Source organism: Puma concolor, chromosome D4, assembly GCF_028749965.1.
Source record: "Puma concolor isolate L17-30 chromosome D4, mPumCon1.1.hap2, whole genome shotgun sequence".
Taxonomy (NCBI): Eukaryota; Metazoa; Chordata; class Mammalia; order Carnivora; family Felidae; genus Puma; species Puma concolor.
Window position 1 is genome coordinate 7,367,442 of NC_141679.1, and position 20,200 is coordinate 7,387,641.

The window sequence follows — 20,200 nt, forward strand, 5'->3', positions numbered from 1 at the left end:
GCATTAATTACCTACTAGTGCTCACCAGTATTGCTTGGCCATGAAAGGCTTATGAAGAAATGTAAATTCTACCTGTTAGAAGGCACTTAGAGAAGGCAGGTTATGCATAGATAGCATTACGATGAGGTAATTAATTTTATATTATGTATCATATAGAAGTGGCCAGTGTGGATTTAAGTGGTAAAGAGTAGGAAACTGGCTGCCTGTGGAGTATTGTGTATGTCTACAAACTTTATTTAAAAAGATTTTCTAATGTTTTTATTTATTTTTAAGAGAGAGACAGAGAGTGAGCAGAGGAGGGGCAGAGAGAGAGGGAGACACAGAATATGAAGCAGGCTCCAGGCTCTGAGCCTGATGTGGGGCTCGAGCCTACTAACTGTGAGATCATGACCTGAGCAGAAGTCAGACACTTAACTGACTGAGCCGCCCAGGTGCCCCTTTATTCTTTATTTTGGTAAGCTCTTTGTCGATAGATGTTAGCAGTATGTCAAGAAATACCCTGTCAACCTTTGCAGAACCTTAGATGCATCTGAATCAGGTTTGTATAAAATAGGAAGAAAAATGTTACCAATTAAAAAAAGAGGAAGAGGGACTATATGGTGAAAATAATTCATTTGGTCAGTCGCATGTGGAGTGATACATTTTAGACTCTGATTTACAGTTTTGAACTTAGAAAGGAAAAGAGGTATGATGCCATGAATGTGGTGGGTGTAAATAATAATTTCCAAACATCGCATCGCTGTTGTGGAAGCAGGAGAGTCTGGGCTGACTGCACTCGTGGCAGAATTAGTAGAAAGATCAATTTAACAGTTACATTATGGTATCGAGCACTGATAGCATTCCGCTGTTTGTACTGTTCGCTTAGGAAGGTAAAATGGAAATTTTCCATCTGACACATTTATTTCCCCTCTTTAAGTTGGCAAACACTGACTTTTTCCACTGCTTTTCTACATAACTGGACTCTTGCCAGCTCCCGTGTGTGTGTGTGTGTGTGTGTGTGTGTGTGTTAATAGCTAGGCATACTGTCACTGGGGCTGTTAGCTCAGCTTATCTGCCTTTGGGGGTTAAAGCTTGTTTCTCTCTATAGACACTTTACAGGAGTAGAAGTCTGATCATAGTTCTTTGCAAGTTTGTAAATGGTTTGCTGTCAGATCGCTCAGACGGACACAAACAACAGTTCTCCTGAAGGTTTGCAGTTGTTAGGATGTTCCCTCCGAGAGTCCACTGTGTTCTGCTACTGTAGCTGTGAGATGGTGAATGTTCCTATTTTGTACTCCTGCTTGGTGTGAGCAGATACACGGGATCTTTTGTGTCTCTCTGATGCTGGTTCTTCCACTTGCAACAGTCTTCTTTGCTTATTAATTCTCTTACCCCTTCCTTTTTTTTTTTTAATGTTTATCCATTTTTGAGAGAGAAAGCATGAGCAGTGGAGGGGCAGAGAGGGAGGGGGACACAGGATCGGAAGTGGGCTCTGAGCTGAGAGCAGTGAACTTGATGCAGGGCTCGAACTCAAGAACCGTGAGGTCATGACCTGAGCCGAAAGTTCAACCGACTGAGCCACCCAGGTGCCCCTCCTTTAAGGTCCGGCTGAAACAGCCAAGCTACTGCCTGTGGCATGGAATAGGAAGTTATTCCTGGTCCTCCACACTTAACTGCGCTTCTCTGACATCGATCACAAGATGCCTTACACTTTGTACACGTGCAGTGTGCCTTGCACACATTCATAGAGTTGGCACTATTATTTTGCAGGATGGCATTGTTGTCAGGGCTTGGGGCTTCACGACTGCTGCACCTGGCACTGCCTCTCACTCTGAGTGTTTCCCGAGCTCCAGCTTCGTGGCTTCCTCTGGGAGACTACTAGTGGCAATCCCACGTGATTGCCACGATGAAGTGCAGTGGGCGGGGCCGTCATTTCTTGAGGCTTTGCTGTATCCCCAGCACTGGGCAAAATGCTTCATGTGACATCTTCCCTTGCACAATGCTTGCAAGTGTTCATTCCTTTACCCCCCCCCCCCTCCCCCCGGCCCCCACCATCCTGGGACAGAGTGCTCACTGAATATTTCTCAAATGAATGAGAACTGGACTGGAGCTGGCAGCAGGGTTCTGTCTGCTGAGTCAGCTGCCCTGAGTCAGCAGTTGAGAGATACATACAAGCTTGTACGTATCTAGATCTAACAATCTAGTTGGAAGATACCAACTAGATTGTAGTTCCCAGCTCTGGCTGGAAGGGCGTGATGCCTGACCATGATTGAGAGCTTATGGGGAAGGGAGAGGGTGTCATAACTGCACTACACTATTTCCTTTCCCACCATTTCTTACTCTCCCCTCCCCCTGCTGACCAATTTAGTCTAGAAGAGGTGCAGATCTCATTCTGAGTCACTCCAGGGCTTTATTGGGAATGCTGCATTTTTACTATATGCCATGGAACATAAGGACATTGCAGATTACATTCTTGGCCGCAAAAAAAAAAAAAAAAAAAAAAGAAAAAAAAAGTCAAGCAATGTGCTGTACGTATTTAGTAGGAAAGGTCTTAGGAATGTTAGAGGCTCATGAAAATCCCACCTAAATAAAAAATGACATTCCCATCCCGGGGCTCTTTATAAGCGAAGAGAATTTTGGGGATCTCCAGGTTGGTGACTCAGAGCTTTCCCAATGTTTTATTTCCATGAGCCATTGATTACAGTAGGGTGTAGCACAATATTTTTCTCTTCCAGCTAAGCTGTTCCCATCAAGTGGGGGGTTTGGAACCTTCTTCAGACCCCCAGGATACCATATCATGCATGAAAACCATCATATTTAGAATCATGAGATGGTAGGGTTTTTGTTTGTTTTGTTTTGTTTTGTTTTGTTTTGTTTTGTTTTTTTTTTGCAGTTTCCACCCAGGCTTGTCTTGTTCCTGGGGAGCCCTCCGTACAAGAGTCGGGATGAAGAGAATTTCCCGAGACGTATTAAAGGGTCAGTGTCCCCATGGTGCTCTGTGCCTGAAGGCTGGAGTTAATGAGGAAGAGTTTTTTTGGTGAATGTCAGGCATGTTGCAAGAAGTAGCCACAATGGGCTAGTCAGGGCAACTTCTTCCACTGGGTTTCTTTGTTTTTGTGATGGTGCTGCATGCTTCTATTTTATGAGTCTTTTCTTGTGTGTGGTTGAACCCTTCTGTTGCCATCTTGGACTAGGATACTTGTATTTAAAAGGACATGAAGAACAGAGAGAAACTGTTACATTGACCAAATGACATATCCTAAGCACTTACAAATTTATTTCCCTCCCTCCACTTCTGCTGACAGATATTCTGGTGATTAATATTCTGATGAGTTTGTGTCTTTAGGAGAGGGAAAAAATGCCTTCCCTAAAGGGAGTCTTGAAAAGCAGATCATAACGAGACCTAAGTATTGTGAAAATGGACTTTTTGTGTGTGATGTCAATATCTTGGATACAGACCCACTCCAGTAATATTCTTTCTGAAGTAAGAACGAAATGAAATTTTCATTTGAAATGAAATTGGTTGACAATAAAAATTGTCAGCATTTTATTTGGTTTTCTGGGGACAGTCATTTGTGTACTTGAGGGCTTCTGTCTTGATCATTAGCATCTACTACTTGAATGTCAATTTATATTTGAGCGAAAGCCCTAGAATAGAATATGAGGACTAGTGGAATTCTCAGTGTCACCACAGAAAGGCCTAACTAGAGGGTATTTGTACATTAAATATACCTTGCTTCCCGAGATGGAAGTCTGTGCATCTCCAGCTGTACCACTGAGGATAGTTGGCCTTCTGGGGACAACCTCTTCAGAAAAGCTGGGGTCACAGCCTAGGTGGGGTATGAAGGCGAGGGTATTGAATTCTTAAGGAGAAAGTGCCACTGTATAGATGCACTCACTGTATGCAGGGAGTGTGCCTCCATTTCTAACAGCCTGTTGTTAGAATTTTATATTCGAGTAACATTTCCATTTCTTCTCTGTTTATCCTTTACTTAGAAAAGATGCCAAGGGCGGCCTCTGTGCCTCATCTAGCCATTTTTGAAGTTGTGTTCATCGAATACTGTATATTAGAAGATACTTTTGCCATTTACCACTTTTTAAAAAGTTTTTCTCTCTCCATTTTACTCTTGGGTTTTTTTTTTTTTTTTCACTTGTTCTTTACCATTTGACATCAGATCCTGTCGAAAAGCTGACACATTTTTCATGTTAAAAAAAAAAAAAAGCCAATTCAACAAATAAGGCCCAAGAAGGCGGCCGAGTGCCTGGCTGCTGTACCCTGTTCTGGAGTTCCTAAACGCTCAGGCACAAGGGAGGGACAGTGTGTGTGAACGCGTGGAGAGGGAGACATAAGCTCAGCCATCGAATTGGCCAGCCTGGTGACCAGCGAGCCCGTCTCCACCCTCTTCCCTCTCCTCCCCCCCTCCCCGCCCCCCTCCCCGCCCCCCACCAGCGCTCACACTCAGGAAGCAGCTGGCCACAGGCCGGCCCTTGCGCCGATGAACACTTATCCACGCTCCTCTCAGGGCTGCCTCTCCTCCCTCACCCCCGCTCTCCGCCTCCCGCCTCCCTCCCCCTGCAGCCGTGTCCACACTGCGCCGCCCCTGCAGCCCAGTGCGCGGCGCGCAAGGGCACCAGCGCCAGGGCCATTGCCCCTCCCCACCCCCCCACGCTCGCCCGCAGTCGTCCAAGCTCGCACCAGCGCTCCCCTCCACCCCCCCCCACGGAACCGCCGCCGAAAGCAATTAGCCAGCATCCCGCACCGCCCCCCAGACGCAACCCCCGGCCCAGGGCGAGGATGAGCGGGACAGGCGAGGCACAAAGTCGAAACTCAACTTTTTAAAAACATTTGCGTGTGTGTATGTCTGTGTGGGGGGGAGAATGCGCTGATGCCGAGGGTCCAGCCACCCCCCCTCTGCCTTCTCCTCCCCCTGCTGCCGCTGCCCTCGCACACGCGCGCGCACACACGGCACCGGGGCCGGGTTTCCGCGCACCGTCCCCCGGCTTGGATGGGAGTTTTCGTTTCCGAAGGAGGCAGAACCCGCGGAGCGCGCTGAAGGGCTGGAGCCCCAAGTTACTCTTCGCCAGCGCTGGCCACCGCTGTCACTCACAGGCTGGCAGGGGAAGGGACCCACACGCCTGCCTGGCTTTGTTGTGGAAATCCGGGTTACCTGGTAAGTGGCTACCATAGGAACTTTGCTCGCAGGCGAGAGTCGGGAGAAACCGGCGCTTGAGAGTGCGGGGGAGTTAACGCTCCGAGATACAAACTAGGGATTAGAATTAGTTTTCCACGAGGAGCCAGTGGCGTTTGCGCGGGTTTAAGGATACGCGCACCCCGCCCCCCAAGCCCCAGATTTTCGGAAAGATCTGTTGGCAGCCCTCAATTAGTGATCAAGCCGTGTTGTTGTCAGTTGCCTAAGAGCGCCTGGTGTAGAAGACGGAGAGGAAATCCACAAGGTATTAAAGTTTCTTTAATTAGGAGGAGATTTTGTTTTTGGTTTTTCTTTTGAACAGCAGGGGCCAGAGGGCCACACAATGAAGGCAAGTTACAGGACGCGAGGCTGTGGTCCTGCATGCCACCCAGGAGTCCCCACTGAAGGGAAACTTTGGAGAAGTGAGAGTTGGTGGGGTGACGTGAGGTCCCGCGCGCGCACACACACGGGGCTGAAGCTGCCTTTTCCAGCTCCCACGTGTTTGTGAAGCTCCACCAAGGGCATTTTTTTGCACGCTCGCACCTCGCCCGAGACCAGGTCCCCACTGCTCCAGGAGGCCCTTCGGTTGGGGGTCCTTGAACTTGTCGCTGGGACGGTCCCGCCACCCGCAGCCGCCAGGTCTATAACTATCACCTCCCACGCCGCAGAATGCGCAGACGTACCCAGACGCTCGCACTCCCCGCCGGCTTCGGCTTCGTCACTCCGCGTTTACACTTCTCTGGGGCCGACAGAATGTCAGCACTGTTTGGAGAATGTCTCAGTCTCGGGCACTCTGTCCTGCTCACGGCTCCCGTCCCTGTAAATGACCCTGTGTATATTTTGCAGTCGGTCGGGGCTGCTCTCTGGAAAGCGTGAGTGAGCACCAGGTTCTCCCCTAGACACACACCTTGCCCCGAGCGACACTTCCAAGTTACTCACTGGAGCTGACAAATCACCCCGGGGACGAGGAAGTTGCCCAAGTGTCTGGAAAACTTGGCCCGGACGGATTTGTCATCCTATGGATGATTCAATTAGGTACCTGGAGGGCCACGCTTTGGGAGAAGGTGGTTTCTGGCTTCGCGGGTCGCGCCCTCGACTCGCCGGGGTGTTTGGGAGGAAAGACGCGGAAGGAGACCCGGGGGCTGGGGCACCGGTTCCGTGGGCGCTGCGGCTGGCGGGGCCCGCGGCTGCCCGGGCGTCCCAGCTCGGCCGGGAAGGACAGCGCGCCGGTCCCCGCCGCCCGGGCTCCCCGCCTCGGGCCGGCGGCGGCGCCCTTTCGGCCCGGACTTACTCAGGACTGGGTTGCACAACAGGAAACCAGCGCGAGTTTGTTTTGTTTTGCTGCGCTAGCTCGCGGACTGGGCCGAGGGCTGGGGTCAGAGGCGGCCGGAGAGTGGCGGGGTCGCAGCAGCGCACCCCAGCCGGTCCCTGTCGCCTCCCCGCTCAGACCCGCCCCTCCGCCGGGGGAGCCTGGTGACTCGGGCCTGGGACCTAGGGCGGGAGGGCAGCCGGGGTCAGATGAGCGCTGCTCTCCTCCAGCCCTGCCCCAGGCGCGTCTCCCCGTCCAGTGGGTCCCCAGCACCTCTCCGGATCTCGCAAGTCCTCCTCCCGCCTGGAGAGGCCCCCGCCCCTCTGCTGCGTCTTCCCCACCCCGCGGCTAGGCTTCCCGGGCATCTGGGAGGCCCGGATCCCCCGGAGCATCTGAACTCGGGCCTGGGGCCTGGGGTGGAGGGTACTTCCGGAATCACGGGCAGCAGCATCTGTGGGGACGGGACTCTTGTAACTGCGGGCCCCCTTTGCAGAGAAAAGGGCTTTGCACCGCCTGGTCACGTACTTCCAGAACCTCAGTATCTCCGCGGAGTTTGGGTCGGGCTGGGTGGGGGGAGGGGTGTACCGCAGCTCCCCCCAGCGGACCAGTTCCCTTTGGGAAAAGGACCGGGGACTATCAAGTATAGACGGTGAACGCTGGAAGGGACCTTGGCGATGGATGGGGTCACCTGTGAACGGGGAAACCGAGAGCCAGAGACTCGCAGGGTTTTGTCCAGTTGCTCACAGCCGGTTGGTACCGATGCCGGACACACACTGCAGTTTCCTAGTTTCCAGCGCAGAGAGCGTTTCTTGGCCTGAAGGTGAGCTCCAGACTAATGTGAAGTCTCTGTGTCCCCACTGAAAGCTTTGATGAGTCATGATTTCTGCCTTGGGAGTCAGCCAGACATCCCTTTCCCCCTGTGTCACGTTCTCCATTAGAGCACCCTCTGTTACGCTAAGCTGGGAAGCTTTTTTTCTTTTTTTTTCTTTTGTACAAAATTGACTTGTTTGGTTTAAATCTTCCCATTTCTCCTCTTGTCCCTCCTCGGATTTTACTTCCTTGGTAACGTGTTGAACAAGTGCGTCCTGCGAAGGTTTGCGAAAAGAGAATCTGCTCACAAAGAAGGCTAGGGGGAAGCTTGCAGCCACGTAGAGACCGGAGTGTGTGATGTTATATATCATGTGTTGCAGTTGGGAACTTGCTGAAGTTTAAGGGTCACAGGCGAATGCACTCCAGTTGCCATTAGTCGTCTGTGGCAGCCGGACTAGACCCTACAGTGCCTTTGAGAGGAGTAGGGGACAGTTCTTTCCCAGTTACTTTCCAAAAACACTTTTTCTTACTGGCTGTTGAAGTCGTCATTGTTGCTGGAAGGACTTAACAGTTCTTGAGCCTGAGCACTTAAGTCCCAGTGCTGCTGTCGCTCCCTGTCTTCCTGGTTCACGGTAGGCCAGTTGGGAGAGGGCCTCTTTTCTCTGATGCCTGATTCCACCCAAGTTACTTAAGGGTGGTCGGTTTGTCAGAGACCGAATACCTGAGGTCTGTTGCTGGTTTGCTTGGAAGTGATCTTCGTTCCAAATAAGAAAAGCAACCTTTTTTGAGGGGAGGGGGGCAGGTGGGGTGGACTCCAGTGTTCACCTAGTAGGTGAAATTCCTATTGGGCCAAAATAGGCGGGGTGGGGGAGGTTAGGTAATAGCAAACTAACATTTGTTACCATCCTTGCCTTCATTCATAGGGCAGAAAGGGGTCTTTCCATTGTTTCGAAAGGGAGCTGAGTGTCCTCAGTCTTTTTTTTCCTCTGAGTATTCTTCCTTGGTAGTAAATTAAATCTGAGGACAATCTTTTCACTTTGGTCCCTCGCGTATTGTAGGTAGTGATCTCTGGAGTTGGAATGTTAGTTTGTAATTCTTGCCGAATATAGATGAAGTACCTCTTGAAGAAGATAATTCAGGAAGTGGCATCCAGGCCACACTCGCTTCCCTGGAGAAGTCATTTTCTGTGTTTCTGTAATTATTCTCTGTAGAGGGTATTAGAAAGAAGGTAGAAAGACGGGACTTGACTCCAACTTTTCACTTGTTTGGTTGCTTCACAGGATCCGTTAAGATTGAAAATCAAATTTAAAAATAAACAAGCATGTAGGAAATCTATGCGGTAAAAAAAATGTGCTGCCCTACTCCGTCCTGGAGGATGAAGCGTATGACAGAATCTTTAAATGACTCTAACCTGTCGTTTGATAAAAGATGCCCCAGTTCCAGGTTTTCCATTTACTCCAGGCAGAGTTGACACTAAACCCATTTTTTCTTTATTGGGGTGAAATAAAATATCCATACAGAAAAGCACACGTATCTTAAGCTTGATGAAATTTCATGAGCTAAACACAACTGAGCAACTGGTGTTCAGATCAAGAAATAGAATGTTGTCAACACTCCAGAAACATCTCTCACACTGCCCTCCAGTCACCGTGTTCCCTAGCCACAGCCTTGACTTCTAACAGATATATTAATTTTGCCTGTCTTTAAAAATACCTTATGTAAGTTGGATGATTCAATATGTACTCCTGGGGCTGTCTTCTTTGCTGACATAACAACGTTTTAGTCGGTCAGATAATTTGGATTTCCCTTTAAAGACGGTGGGAACAGGGACGCCTGGGTGGCTCAGGGGCTTCTGACTTCGGCTCAGGTCGCGATCTCATGATCTCTCTCTCTGCCCCTCCCCTGCTCACTCGTGTGCACGCTCTCTCTCTCTCTCTCTCAAAAATAAAATAAAAACATTAAAAAAAATTTTTAAAGATGATGAGAACAGTTGAGATTGCAGAGTTAGTTGGCCAGGCGTCACTTAACAGGATAGAATCAAGGAAAACACTAGCAGAACAGAAGCTGTGTTTTCTGTCCCGATGAGGGCCTGATAGGGAGACCATAGACAGGAGCGAAGCATACAGCACGGAGCCAGTGCGGGGTGAGCAAGGAGAATGCGCCTTGCACCATCCATCTCCAGATGCATTTGACAGTTCCTCTGTGAGGGCCCACCCACCCCCCCCCATCAAAAGGAGTGCCTGGTCTCAGGGCCGAAATTACTGTATTTGTTTCCCAGCTTTTAGCTACGAGTTTTCATTGTTTGTGAGTAATTCCGTGAACCACGTACAATAGCGTAGTTCTAACCGTTTTACAAACAGGTACAGATATTAACAGAGGTTGGGGGAAGGCCTAAAGTGGGTATTTGGGGTGGACCTGGAGGGTACAGAGGATGTGGGTTTGGGGAAAAAGGGGGCAAGAGAAGTGAGGAGGGGAAGGACCACCCACGTGGACTCGAAAGCAGTAAGTAAGAACAGAGACAAGGATCCAATTATGATCCACGTTGGGAACAGGATCAGGGGATTTGTCTGGAAGACTGGAATCGTGAGGGCTGTCCATAGTTGAGTGCAGACCCGAGATGGAGGAAGCCGATGGGGCCCTTCTCGTCCGATCAGATCTCCTCAAGGCCAAGAATGGGAGCAGCCGCACATTCCTTCAGGTGCAGCAAGCCTTGCGGGACTGCAGATGGGCAGGTAGGGCTACAGCACGAGGTCAGACCCCGTGCCAGGGGCCTCGATAGAGCTCAGGCTTTCTGAATATCAGTTATTCCTCAAGTTCCGAGCCAGATCTAAGAAGTTTCCTTTCTAGGCCTGCTGAATACTATACACAGAAAGCTAACCAGATGCCAGGGCTGTGTACAAGTTCTTGTTTTTCTTGTGTGTGAAGAAATGGATTAATGTTTTCCCAACCTTTTCAGCATGACCAGTAGATTCCACTTCTTTCTGTAACTTGACTGAGTCATTCATGTTGGTTTTTTCTTTTTTTCTCTTTTCTTTCTTTGTTTCTTTTTCTTTTTCTTTTTCTTTCTCCTTCCCTTTTTTTTTTTTTTAAATAAATATGTTGTCATGTTGGTTAAGGGACTAGTCATTGTTGCGAATGTTCATACTTCTGCAGTGATGTCAGCGAACATAATTTAACTTGTGTAAAACTTTTGTCTACCAACACTAAAAATAGTTTTATTGGTCACTTTTAAGCAATAACTACACTGAAGGAAAGAAATCGTTCAGTGATACATGGCATGGGGGACACTTTAATATGCTTGAATATTTGGTTTAGTGAGTGATAAATTCAGTTTTACTTCTAGAATCTTCCATAAGTAGATATTTATTACTTTTTTGAAAGGATTGTGATCTTTAGCTGTGTAAATAGCTATTCACACAGACCGAGTAGTCATTTGTCCTCAAAGACTGACAAAGAATGTCTTTTTCATTTGCCAAATTTTACTACCTTTGTATCTTCTTGTATAAAGGTGGAGGTTTGTTTATGTTTTTGTTTTTAAAGAAAAAACTCCAGCCAGTTACTCTTCCTTTATATTTCTGAAGAAGCCTTTGTGTCTCAGACCATGGCCATGTGGTGTTCACCCTTTGCAATTCAGGTAATTAATTCAGTGGTGACATCATAAGGAATGTGTTCATTTTTCCATTTCAAATTCCTCTTCATGGGATCTGATGGTTAACTCCTATTAAGAGCCCGTTTGGAAAAACTCAGTTCTGAAGGGCAGTTATGTGTTAATTTAAACTTGTTCCCCTTTGGCATTGTGAGAATAAAGTTCTATTTCAGGGAAGGTCTTCCCTCTTCTACAATGAAGAAGAACTAAAATTGTGGGTCATTTTGATCCTAATTCTGTTAGTTGGTCGATCTGTTTGATGTTGATCGAATGATATTTAGTGAGTCAAATACACAGTGAAAGATAGCAGTGGTAGGACAGCCTTTTATTATTTAATCCTAATGTTTTACAAAGCCAAAAATGTCAAATTTATAGATCTACTTTATATATATATGTGTACATATATATAATTTATATTAATTAATTAAAATAAATAATACTTATTTAATGCAGCTATATTTTGATATTTGTTTGACTTTGGCGATTCAGCTCTATCTATACCTGTAGGTTTTTCTCTTTGTAGATGCCTGGGCAGGCAGATAGTCTAAATGCTTTTATAACAGTGGCTTTTGTGCCTTTTTGACTGTAATGCACAATAAACTACATTTTTCTCATCTTACCCAGAATACACTATATGCATTAAGATCTACAGACACGTATACCCACAAGTGAACTGAAGTAAAACAGTACTTAACCATTAATACATCTGATGTACTCTGATAGTTTCTCTTTTATTCTAGTCAGTTCTGTTTCATTACAAAACACTTTCAGTATTGAATAATTGATTGCAGGGCCTACTATCAGTCTGCCACCAGTTTGAAAAACGCTGCTTTAGAAACTTTAGTGCTTTGTTAAACTTACGGCCACGGCATGGTTACCTTCCTGAACATACCTGTGTTTGTCTTAAAAAAATCCTTTTGCTTCCAAGCTCATTCTCATTTTGTGTGATTTCTTACAGTCCTAATTATTTCCTTCTCCCTTGCCATTTGTGATAGGGCCACAGATTTCTAGAACTTTTCCTACTCCTTGATGAGTTCATGATTGAGGCAAGGTAAATGAAACATTTGTAGGTAATTACTACTAAAAGTAGTGACATTTAGTGAGCTAAGGGTGTATGAGAGTTATATAGATGGATTGAAGTATGGAGCGGGGATTCTAAGAGAGGTTACTGAACTTTTAATGTTGCCTTCCAGTAGTGTTTTCCTGAAGGTTCTGAATTTCTTTTGGTAATCTGTAATTATTGGTTTTATGTGGAAGGTTCTCGATTCTGCTTTGATTTTTAGGTTAGGATTGACTTAGAGAATAAATTTCTGAATTGGACTTGATCATTTCTTTTTCTCCTACGTCCATCCTCCTTCCCCCTTTTTCTTACCTTTGTCTGTATTTACTACCTGCGTTTTGAATATCCTAGCTGTTAATTTAAGTTTAGAAGGGTACTGCCAGATATTTTACACCACACTTAGGGAAGATGATGTTCATTGAGGAAATTTTTACAACATAGAAAAATAGAAAAATTAGGATATGTGTATTTCTAGATAGGTAAGGGTTGAAATGAATCCAAAGATAAGACAGTCAGGGGTCCTATTAGATGAGATCCATAATGTTCATTATATTGTCTTTTCTGAGTGGTCTTGAATGACAGAAAGGTCTTGAATCTCTGGAGGGAACAGTAGTTTATCTTCATATTTTTTAATTGATAGAACTCAGTGCTTCACTGCTTTGATTTTTTTAAGATTGTATCTTATTGGTGATTACATTGCTTGAGTAATATCTGTACATCATAGTGTTCAGAATAAATATGTTAATATTCTTAGCATTACCAACATCAGACCTTGGCATTGCCTGCACGACTGTGTGGTCTACATGTGGTGGTTACGAGGTGTAACCTCCCTAAGTTTGTGTTCCACGTCTCACTGATGTGGAAACATCCCCCTCTGTTCCTGTGTAACTTCTGTTGTGAAGTCTGTGAATCTGTCGGTCTCACTGAATAAAGTTATAAAACCACAGAAATGGTCAACCCTCCCTTGTTGTGGGTTACTTTATCATAATTCAGTACCCTCCCTTCCAATTTAGAGAAACGATATTGTACACATCCAAGGCATTTCCTCTATAATATCCTCCAGGTTCACGGGCACATGTTTGCACTCTCCTCTCGTTAAAATTGGAGACAAGAATAATTTTGATTTATTGGTTTCATCTAATATAGCTGTGTTTATATTGTTGCCAATAAAATGACTTACACGATTGGTTTTTGTTTATACAGTCTTTTCTGAGGAGTCAGTCACCTGTGTTAGGACAAGGTACATTCTGCTTATTAAAATGAACTCCTGGGATCTAAGAACATTCAGCTCTATCTGTCCTTGATTGAATTGCAAAATGTGCTTCACACCGCAGCCGTGCATGAGAATAACTTACATTATCTGTCAATAGGCTTTTCATTTCTATATTCTTCAGGCTACAAACGCTGTAACCGGAGAAGTGCAGGGGAATAGCTCGGGTCTATTAATGATCAAGGCAGAGACGTTGAAAAAGCAGTTAATGAAATTATACAATCATTAACCTGAAGGGAAAAGAATAAAAAGAATCAATAAAACCTCTATTTTAGATGGCTTAGATGTATATAAAGAAACCAATTCAGGAGCAGTTTGTTTGCTGACAGTATTTTGTGCCTCATTATCAGGTTTTCTGTGCGGGGTAAGAATAACGCTTGTGGCATAAGGAATGGAAAATGTAACAAAGGCTAAATGTAGCCTAAGGAAATGAAATGATGTATGAAAATTAATAATTAACTGGCTCATCAGATGAATTATGACTCTAGATGAGTTTATTAATGATATTTACTAAGAAAGAGCTCTTGGCTGTAAATAGGCATTATGGAACTCATGTTTTTGGAATGCTCTTGAATGGATGAGTTAACATTGCTTTTCATTTGTTGAATCTTTTAATCTGTGAGCCGCAGTGCCTAGAGTCTTGGGTAGAAGGTAGAGTCATGATTTTGTATTTTGATCAAAGTCATAGCTTTTCCAGAAAACTAGTGAAATCATTAAATGGTTTTGTGGCTGAGTTTCCTTAGCAGTTAAGTAATTTCCTTTTAGACCTGACTTAAAGGAGGATGTTTTAGGAGTTTGAAAGTGGTCAAAGGAAGAATATATTAACTCACATTGACTCATTTGACAAAATGAACATTTTTATTATTTGAACCGATGGAGCATTAAAAACTCTAAATGTATCAATATGTCAGATTCAGAATACCATAAATTTGTACTTTTGGATGTTCCTTGCTTTTCCTTTCTCTTCTTTTTTTTTTTCTGTTGATACCTCGGGGAAAGGTACTGGATAGAGGATGAAAGAAGAAGTAATTTGGGAAACTTGAGTCAGTTTTTAAATAGAAGGATGCTCTACCAGTGGAATCCTACCACTTAGATTTTGATACTGATGAGTTATGATTTCACTTTTCGTCAAAGCGTAGGCAAACTTAATCCGGATACCATTTTTCAAGGTTGTCTTTTAAGTGTTGTCTTTCGGCACACTGCTGGTGTGTGAGCCTCCTACCAGCTCTTGCTTTGATGGAGTGGATGGAGATTATTATTTTTGCTTCCATGTTTACCCTGTCCCCTCGATTTAAACGTCATAGGTATAAAATCTACATATTTATGCTTGATCTCTATAAGTGGGTATTTTCTTTTAAAGTTTATTTATTTTGAGAGAGACAGAGAGAGAGCACAAGCAGGACAAGGGCAGAGAGGGGGACAGAAGATCCGAAGTGGGCTCTGGGCTCTGTGCTGACAGCAGAGAGCCAGATGTGGGGCTCTAACTCATGAACCATGAGATCATGGCCTGAGCCCAAGTTGGATGCTTAGCCAACTGAGTCACCCAAGCGCCCCATCAGTAGGTATGTTGGATCATCTTCCTTATCTTAATTATTTTGAAGATCAGAATTTCAAGAGACCTCAGTGATTCTGACCAACTTCCTTATTTTATGGATGAAAGCTCTGAGTCCAAAGAAGTTATAAATGATGTGCCACAGGTAGAACTCTGGTGTCCTGCCTTCTAATTGAGTGCTTTTTTTTTTCCCCCACTCTGACTCAATGAGGAAGCGTCTTTCTTAAAAGTTAGCAGTTCATTCCTTTTTTGTTACCAAGTGGACCTAGGATTATAAATGAACATATGGCCTAGCTAAAAAGTATATAAAGTTTTATGGTATCGGTAGATAAAATTGATTTTTAAATTCTGGTCTCTAATGCTTGAAAAATCTGTTGGCATAATTAATGTGAAAACTGGATTATTAAGCATATTTTCACATACAGTTTATTTTTGACTTGAGGCTGGTTTTCTCAGCTCATAAGCCACTGCCCCACTGGCGTTTCTTTATGGTATCAACCGCTTTACTTTCTGGCTGTTGCTTTTCTGGTAATAAAATTTAAGTGCATTTTTTGTTATTGTTGTTACTTCCGACCTAAAGTGATTTAAAACAGGGGCACAGTTTATAAATAAAATAAAATGAAAGTCCAGGTTGACAGGCAAGTATGAGTGTCTGATACTTAATTAACTTCTTAATGCTTTATTTTTCCTGCACACTGACCTTTTTGATGATCTGACCCAATACTAAGTACCTACTTATGTGTTTTTATTCAGATATTTGATGAGAATTCCTGCTTGCATGTGATATTGCTGCCAAAGAAATGACTCCTTTATTTTTAAAAGCCTGGAAATGGGCATAGTCTGCAAATCTTCAGACACTGGTCACATGGACTCATAGTGACTCATAATGCCAGTCATGTTGGATGATTCCGTATTTTCAACAAATTGCCGATACAACATATGTATACTTTTGTTTATTTATTTAGGTTGGTATTGAATGAGGGCTCTCTTCTGCAGGGTTCAGAGTACTCAGAAAACACTACTTTTTAAAATATTTTTTTAATGTTTTTTATTTATTTTTGGGACAGAGAGAGACAGAGCATGAGCAGGGGAGGGGCAGAGAGTAGAGGGAGACACAGAATCGGAAGCAGGCTCTGCGCTCTGAGATGCCAGCACAGAGCCTGACGCGGGGCTCGAACTCATGGACTGTGAGATCATGACCTGAGCTGAAGTCGGACGCTTAACCGACTGAGCCACCCAGGCGCCCCCGGAAAACACTACTTTATGAATTAGTGGAGAATAGATGGCCAATATCCTCTGGCAAAGCACAGAGACATCAAATGACTCTTGCTCATAATCAACCCAGGAATCAATAGACCGGAAGATAATACACTGGAGTTCTTTTTAAATGGACACAGCAGAAAACGCATTAGAAGTTTTTCACCGTGAAAAACCAGCATCTTACAACCAGTTTGATACCAGGGTTCATTTCTTATTGTTCCATAAAACAACTTAAATGATAAGGTTTGGGTAAGCTGGATTTGCTTGTCCATTCTTGGGGACTGTAATGGAGGGAAGGGCGGGAGTTCGATATCAGAGTATTTCTCAAGAATGCTTGGCTTGGTAGTATGAAATGTGACAGAATTCTTTTTTTCTAATGTTTATTTATTTTTGAGAGAGAGAGAGAGAGAGAGAGAGAGAGAGAGAGGATCCCAAGCAGGCTCCACACTGTCAGCACAGAGCCTGATGCGGGGCTTGATCTCTTGAACTGTGAGATCATGACCTGAGCTGAAATGAAGAGTTGGACACTTAACAACTGAGCCACCTGGGTGCCTTAGACTAATAGAATTCTTTTTTTTCCCCAATACTTATTTTTTGAGAGAGAGAAATGCACATGTGCGAGGGGCAGAGAGAGGGGTGACAGAAGATGGGAAGCGGGCTCTGAGCTGTCAGCACAGAGCCCAATGTAGTGCTCGAACCCACCAACCATAAGATCATGACCTGAGCTGAAGTCGGACGCTTAACCGACTGAGCCACCGTGGCATCCCTGGAATTCTTCATAAGGTAGAGAATTGGTAAGGATGAGGAAAACTTTCCAAATGTTGTATTGTTAATAATTTTTGAAGTTTTTCAACATATGGGAACACATAATTCTGAGGGCACAGCGAGTGCTTGACTTGAAAATCAAATATTTTTGCTTTCCTAAAAGGATCAAAGAAACAAAAACTCTTTGTAGAGAGTTTTCTCTATGTGATGTTCTGCCCTTGATGACCGATGGAGCCACTCATTTAGGATTTGGTTGGAAATACTTGTCTAAGACACTGAGTGGGTCATATAGAAAAAGCAGGAATCATCCAGTTGAGAATATCTGACCACTGCTGCTTTGCACTCAGTCCTGTTTCCTGCATTTGTTCAGCTTTGGCTTCTTTTCATGACTATCCTGTCTGTGGAAAAGAATGCGGATTGTGACTGTGTCTGTCACTCATTTGGAGTAGTGACACTTAATCACCTCATTGAGTCTGTGTACATTTCGGAGGGCTGTTACAGATCAAGGCAGGGAATGGCCTTTTCTAAAGATTTGTAAGCAGAGAGTACTGACCTTATGATGCACAGATGCGTAATGACGTCCTATGGTCTTATCAGTCCTTGGTTCTCTCTTTGCTGCTTGAGGAAAGGGGTGGTGAATGGCTGATTTACTGTATGTGGAGTATGGTGGACATACTTACCGTTAGAGGGGCTCTTCTTTTGTTATGCTTTCCATAAAGTGTTTTGCACAGACTTTTTCCTTTTCTAGGGCCTTCATAGAAGGTGAGGGTATGGTGATGTCGATTCTTTTGCCATCGCCATAACTCAGAATCATCATGTTGCTGTGTTTGGATATATGGGCATATGACGTCTTTGCGAGAATCCCAGGCCCGTATTTTTATCTTTTGTAAATCCAGGGACTGTGAAAAATTTGCTCTTACAGTAAAAATCAGAGGTGGTTTGACATCCTTTTCAGAGGCCATATCTTTGGTTTGTTTCCTGGAAACGTTGAAGCATTGGTCTCATAGCTCACGAGGTGATGCTTTGGGTTTCCTAAGACTCACTGTAGCAGAAGTGAACTAGGATGGACAGATCCTCTGGGGAGCAAAATAAGTTTCATCCTGCAAGCTGGCACCAGTTGATTGGCTGTAGTTGCCAAGAGCCCTGTATTGAGAAGGGCTCAGTGGTAAATACAACAATGCAGTGATCCATAACCCATGTCTACCGTGAATGCAGGAAGGGAGAGTGCCTGCCAATGAACCATGTATTTGATGACCCTGCCTTGCATAAAAGGCTGTTTTGCTAAGACTGCTTCTTTTCCTCCTTATGTGAATGCTACACAGGTTGAAAATTCACTGTGACTTATTTTCATTTTTACCTTTAAAAATGCCTGCATTTATTTTTTTAAACAGGCTAATAACCCACACCATGGATAACTTATTGGACTTTGCCTGAAAGGACTCATTAGTTCCATTGGATACTTGACCATCCTGGCCACGGGTTTTTTCAGAATGAATGGAAGGTCATGCAGCATGAGTCTCCACCGGACATCAGGAAGCCCGCAGGGGCCTGGGATGGTCAGTGGCCAACACATTCCTCCCATCCGAGCCCACTCTGGGACTCCTGGCCCCTCGTCCTGTGGCAGCACGTTGAGCTCTGCCATCGGAAGCCTTGCTAACAGCCTGCATCTCAAGATGCCCTCGGGAGGAGGGCTGGCTCCTCAGAGCAGCATGGCCGAGAGCCCCCTCCGTCTGCCCGCCTTGAGCCCCCGGAGACAAGTGCTCACCAATGGGAAGCCACGATTCCAGGTCACCCAGGCTGGAGGCATGTCAGGGCCACACACTTTAAAGCCAAAGCATCAGGAGTTTGGAAGTCCTTTTCCTCCAAATCCTGGGAAAGGTAGGATTGTCTTTCTGGGATCTTTTACAAGTGGAAACTAGTTTTTTCTCCCCCGGTTCCTCCTCTGCCAGCAAATCATATGGAAAAATAGGTGATTGAGTGTCAGGGTCAGAGCTGATGGTCTCACAGTAGGTAGCTTACTTGGCCAGGGGGTGGGTGTGGATGTGTGTGTGAGGGTGCGGAGGCCACAGTGGCAAACGTGACACCTTGTGGGACCGTGAAGCAGAGTGGAAGGCGAGACAGATCAGAAACATGGATGAGGGTGGGTGGGCGGTGGAAGGTGTAAGGGTGACTTGAGAGAGATCCTGCCCTCTGGACACACAAAGGGGCTGGATGCCGAAGGCCGTGGAAGGTTGGGGGGGGGGGGCGGCCAGAAGGGTCATTGTGCTAGTTGGGTGCCAGAAGACAGGTTTGGAAGGAAAAGGATAAAAGAGGAGAGATTTTAATAGCCAATAAAGTGAAGAATTAGTACATAGAAATGATAAAAAATTATTCCTAGAGCAGAACCCGTAAGTTTTGTAACAAAGCTGGTGACAAGAGTGAAAAAAGCTAGAAGAGAAGGTGAAGGGGTATGTGTTGGGGCCTGTGGAGAACTGGAAAACTGGGTTAATTGAAATGCGGAGAGAATGTGCTTTTAATTCAGCAGTATTTGGTTAATGTGCATTTGAAATGAAAGAATAATTGTTGGAGAATAGCAGATTATTTGAATGAAACTCTCTCTAGAAACCGGTGTTGACTTAATGAGTTATATTGCAAATGAGATGTGTATTTGGGCTAGAAAGAGAAAGACCTGTATCTCCTGTGAACTACAGCTTTGTTATGTAAAATAGCACAATTATCTGTTCCTTTAGGTATTTTTAGCATTTGGTTTTAAATGTTTATATTTAAAGTGTTTGCACTACGAAACGGAATTGCTAGCAGCCCAAGTGGCCATTCACCCACTTAACTGATAGCTCACCCAGTTAGGGTGAATAATTATTTGTATCAGGCAAATAACCAAAAAGTTGTTTTAGTGTCTCCGTACTCCTCTCCATGGTATAAATGGGTCAATTAAGGAAAAGCCTGAAACATGTATGTCGCTTTTTTCCTATTTATTTATTTATTTATTTATTTATTTATTGGTTTAGGGTTGGTTTGAGGTTGTTTTGTTTCTTACACCTGCTGATGTTTAGTATGAGTATAGGAAACACTTCTCCTGGGTCTGCTTCCAAACCCCATTGTTGTCAGGGTGCCGTGTCCCTGGTGTGACAAGCTATGTTCCTTGATGTCAAGCTCACGTGCTTGGGTTTTCAGGGGCCAAGACCTAGTAAAATCTTTCAGCCCCTGCTGGTCTAGTATGCCGTAGCTTGCTTTCGTCTATACTTGTGTTGAAAGCCTGACTGGCGACGATAGTAGAAGTCTTCCAATATGTCGAAGACTTCCAATATGCGATCTCAGTTATTCCCCACGATGGCCCTGAGTCGGACGCTACTGTTAATTGAC

General features: G+C 44.8%; 1 protein-coding gene and 1 long non-coding RNA gene across 6 annotated transcripts in view; one reads left to right on the plus strand and one right to left on the minus strand.

The window, feature by feature from the left end:
- The window catches only part of GLIS3 (GLIS family zinc finger 3), a 504,180-nt gene that overhangs the window by 54,420 nt on the left and 429,560 nt on the right, over window positions 1–20,200 (plus strand). For 2 of the 5 annotated variants that reach the window (XM_086684909.1, XM_025931570.2), the window contains exons 1-2: window positions 5,012–5,150; window positions 18,232–18,718. In XM_086684909.1, coding sequence (XP_086541035.1) covers window positions 18,331–18,718 — 388 coding nt within the window. In that variant the 5' untranslated portion in view covers window positions 5,012–5,150; window positions 18,232–18,330. Of the gene's footprint in view, window positions 1–4,712; window positions 5,151–6,381; window positions 7,298–18,231; window positions 18,719–20,200 lie in introns of those variants that run through there. The other 3 variants (XM_086684911.1, XM_086684912.1, XM_086684913.1) reach the window with 3 other exon arrangements.
- LOC112868675 (uncharacterized) lies at window positions 5,428–6,193 on the minus strand. The gene is made up of 2 exons (XR_003224321.2): window positions 6,076–6,193; window positions 5,428–5,985 (listed from the first exon to the last, which is right to left on the minus strand). It is a non-coding gene; the product is annotated as an uncharacterized LOC112868675 (long non-coding RNA).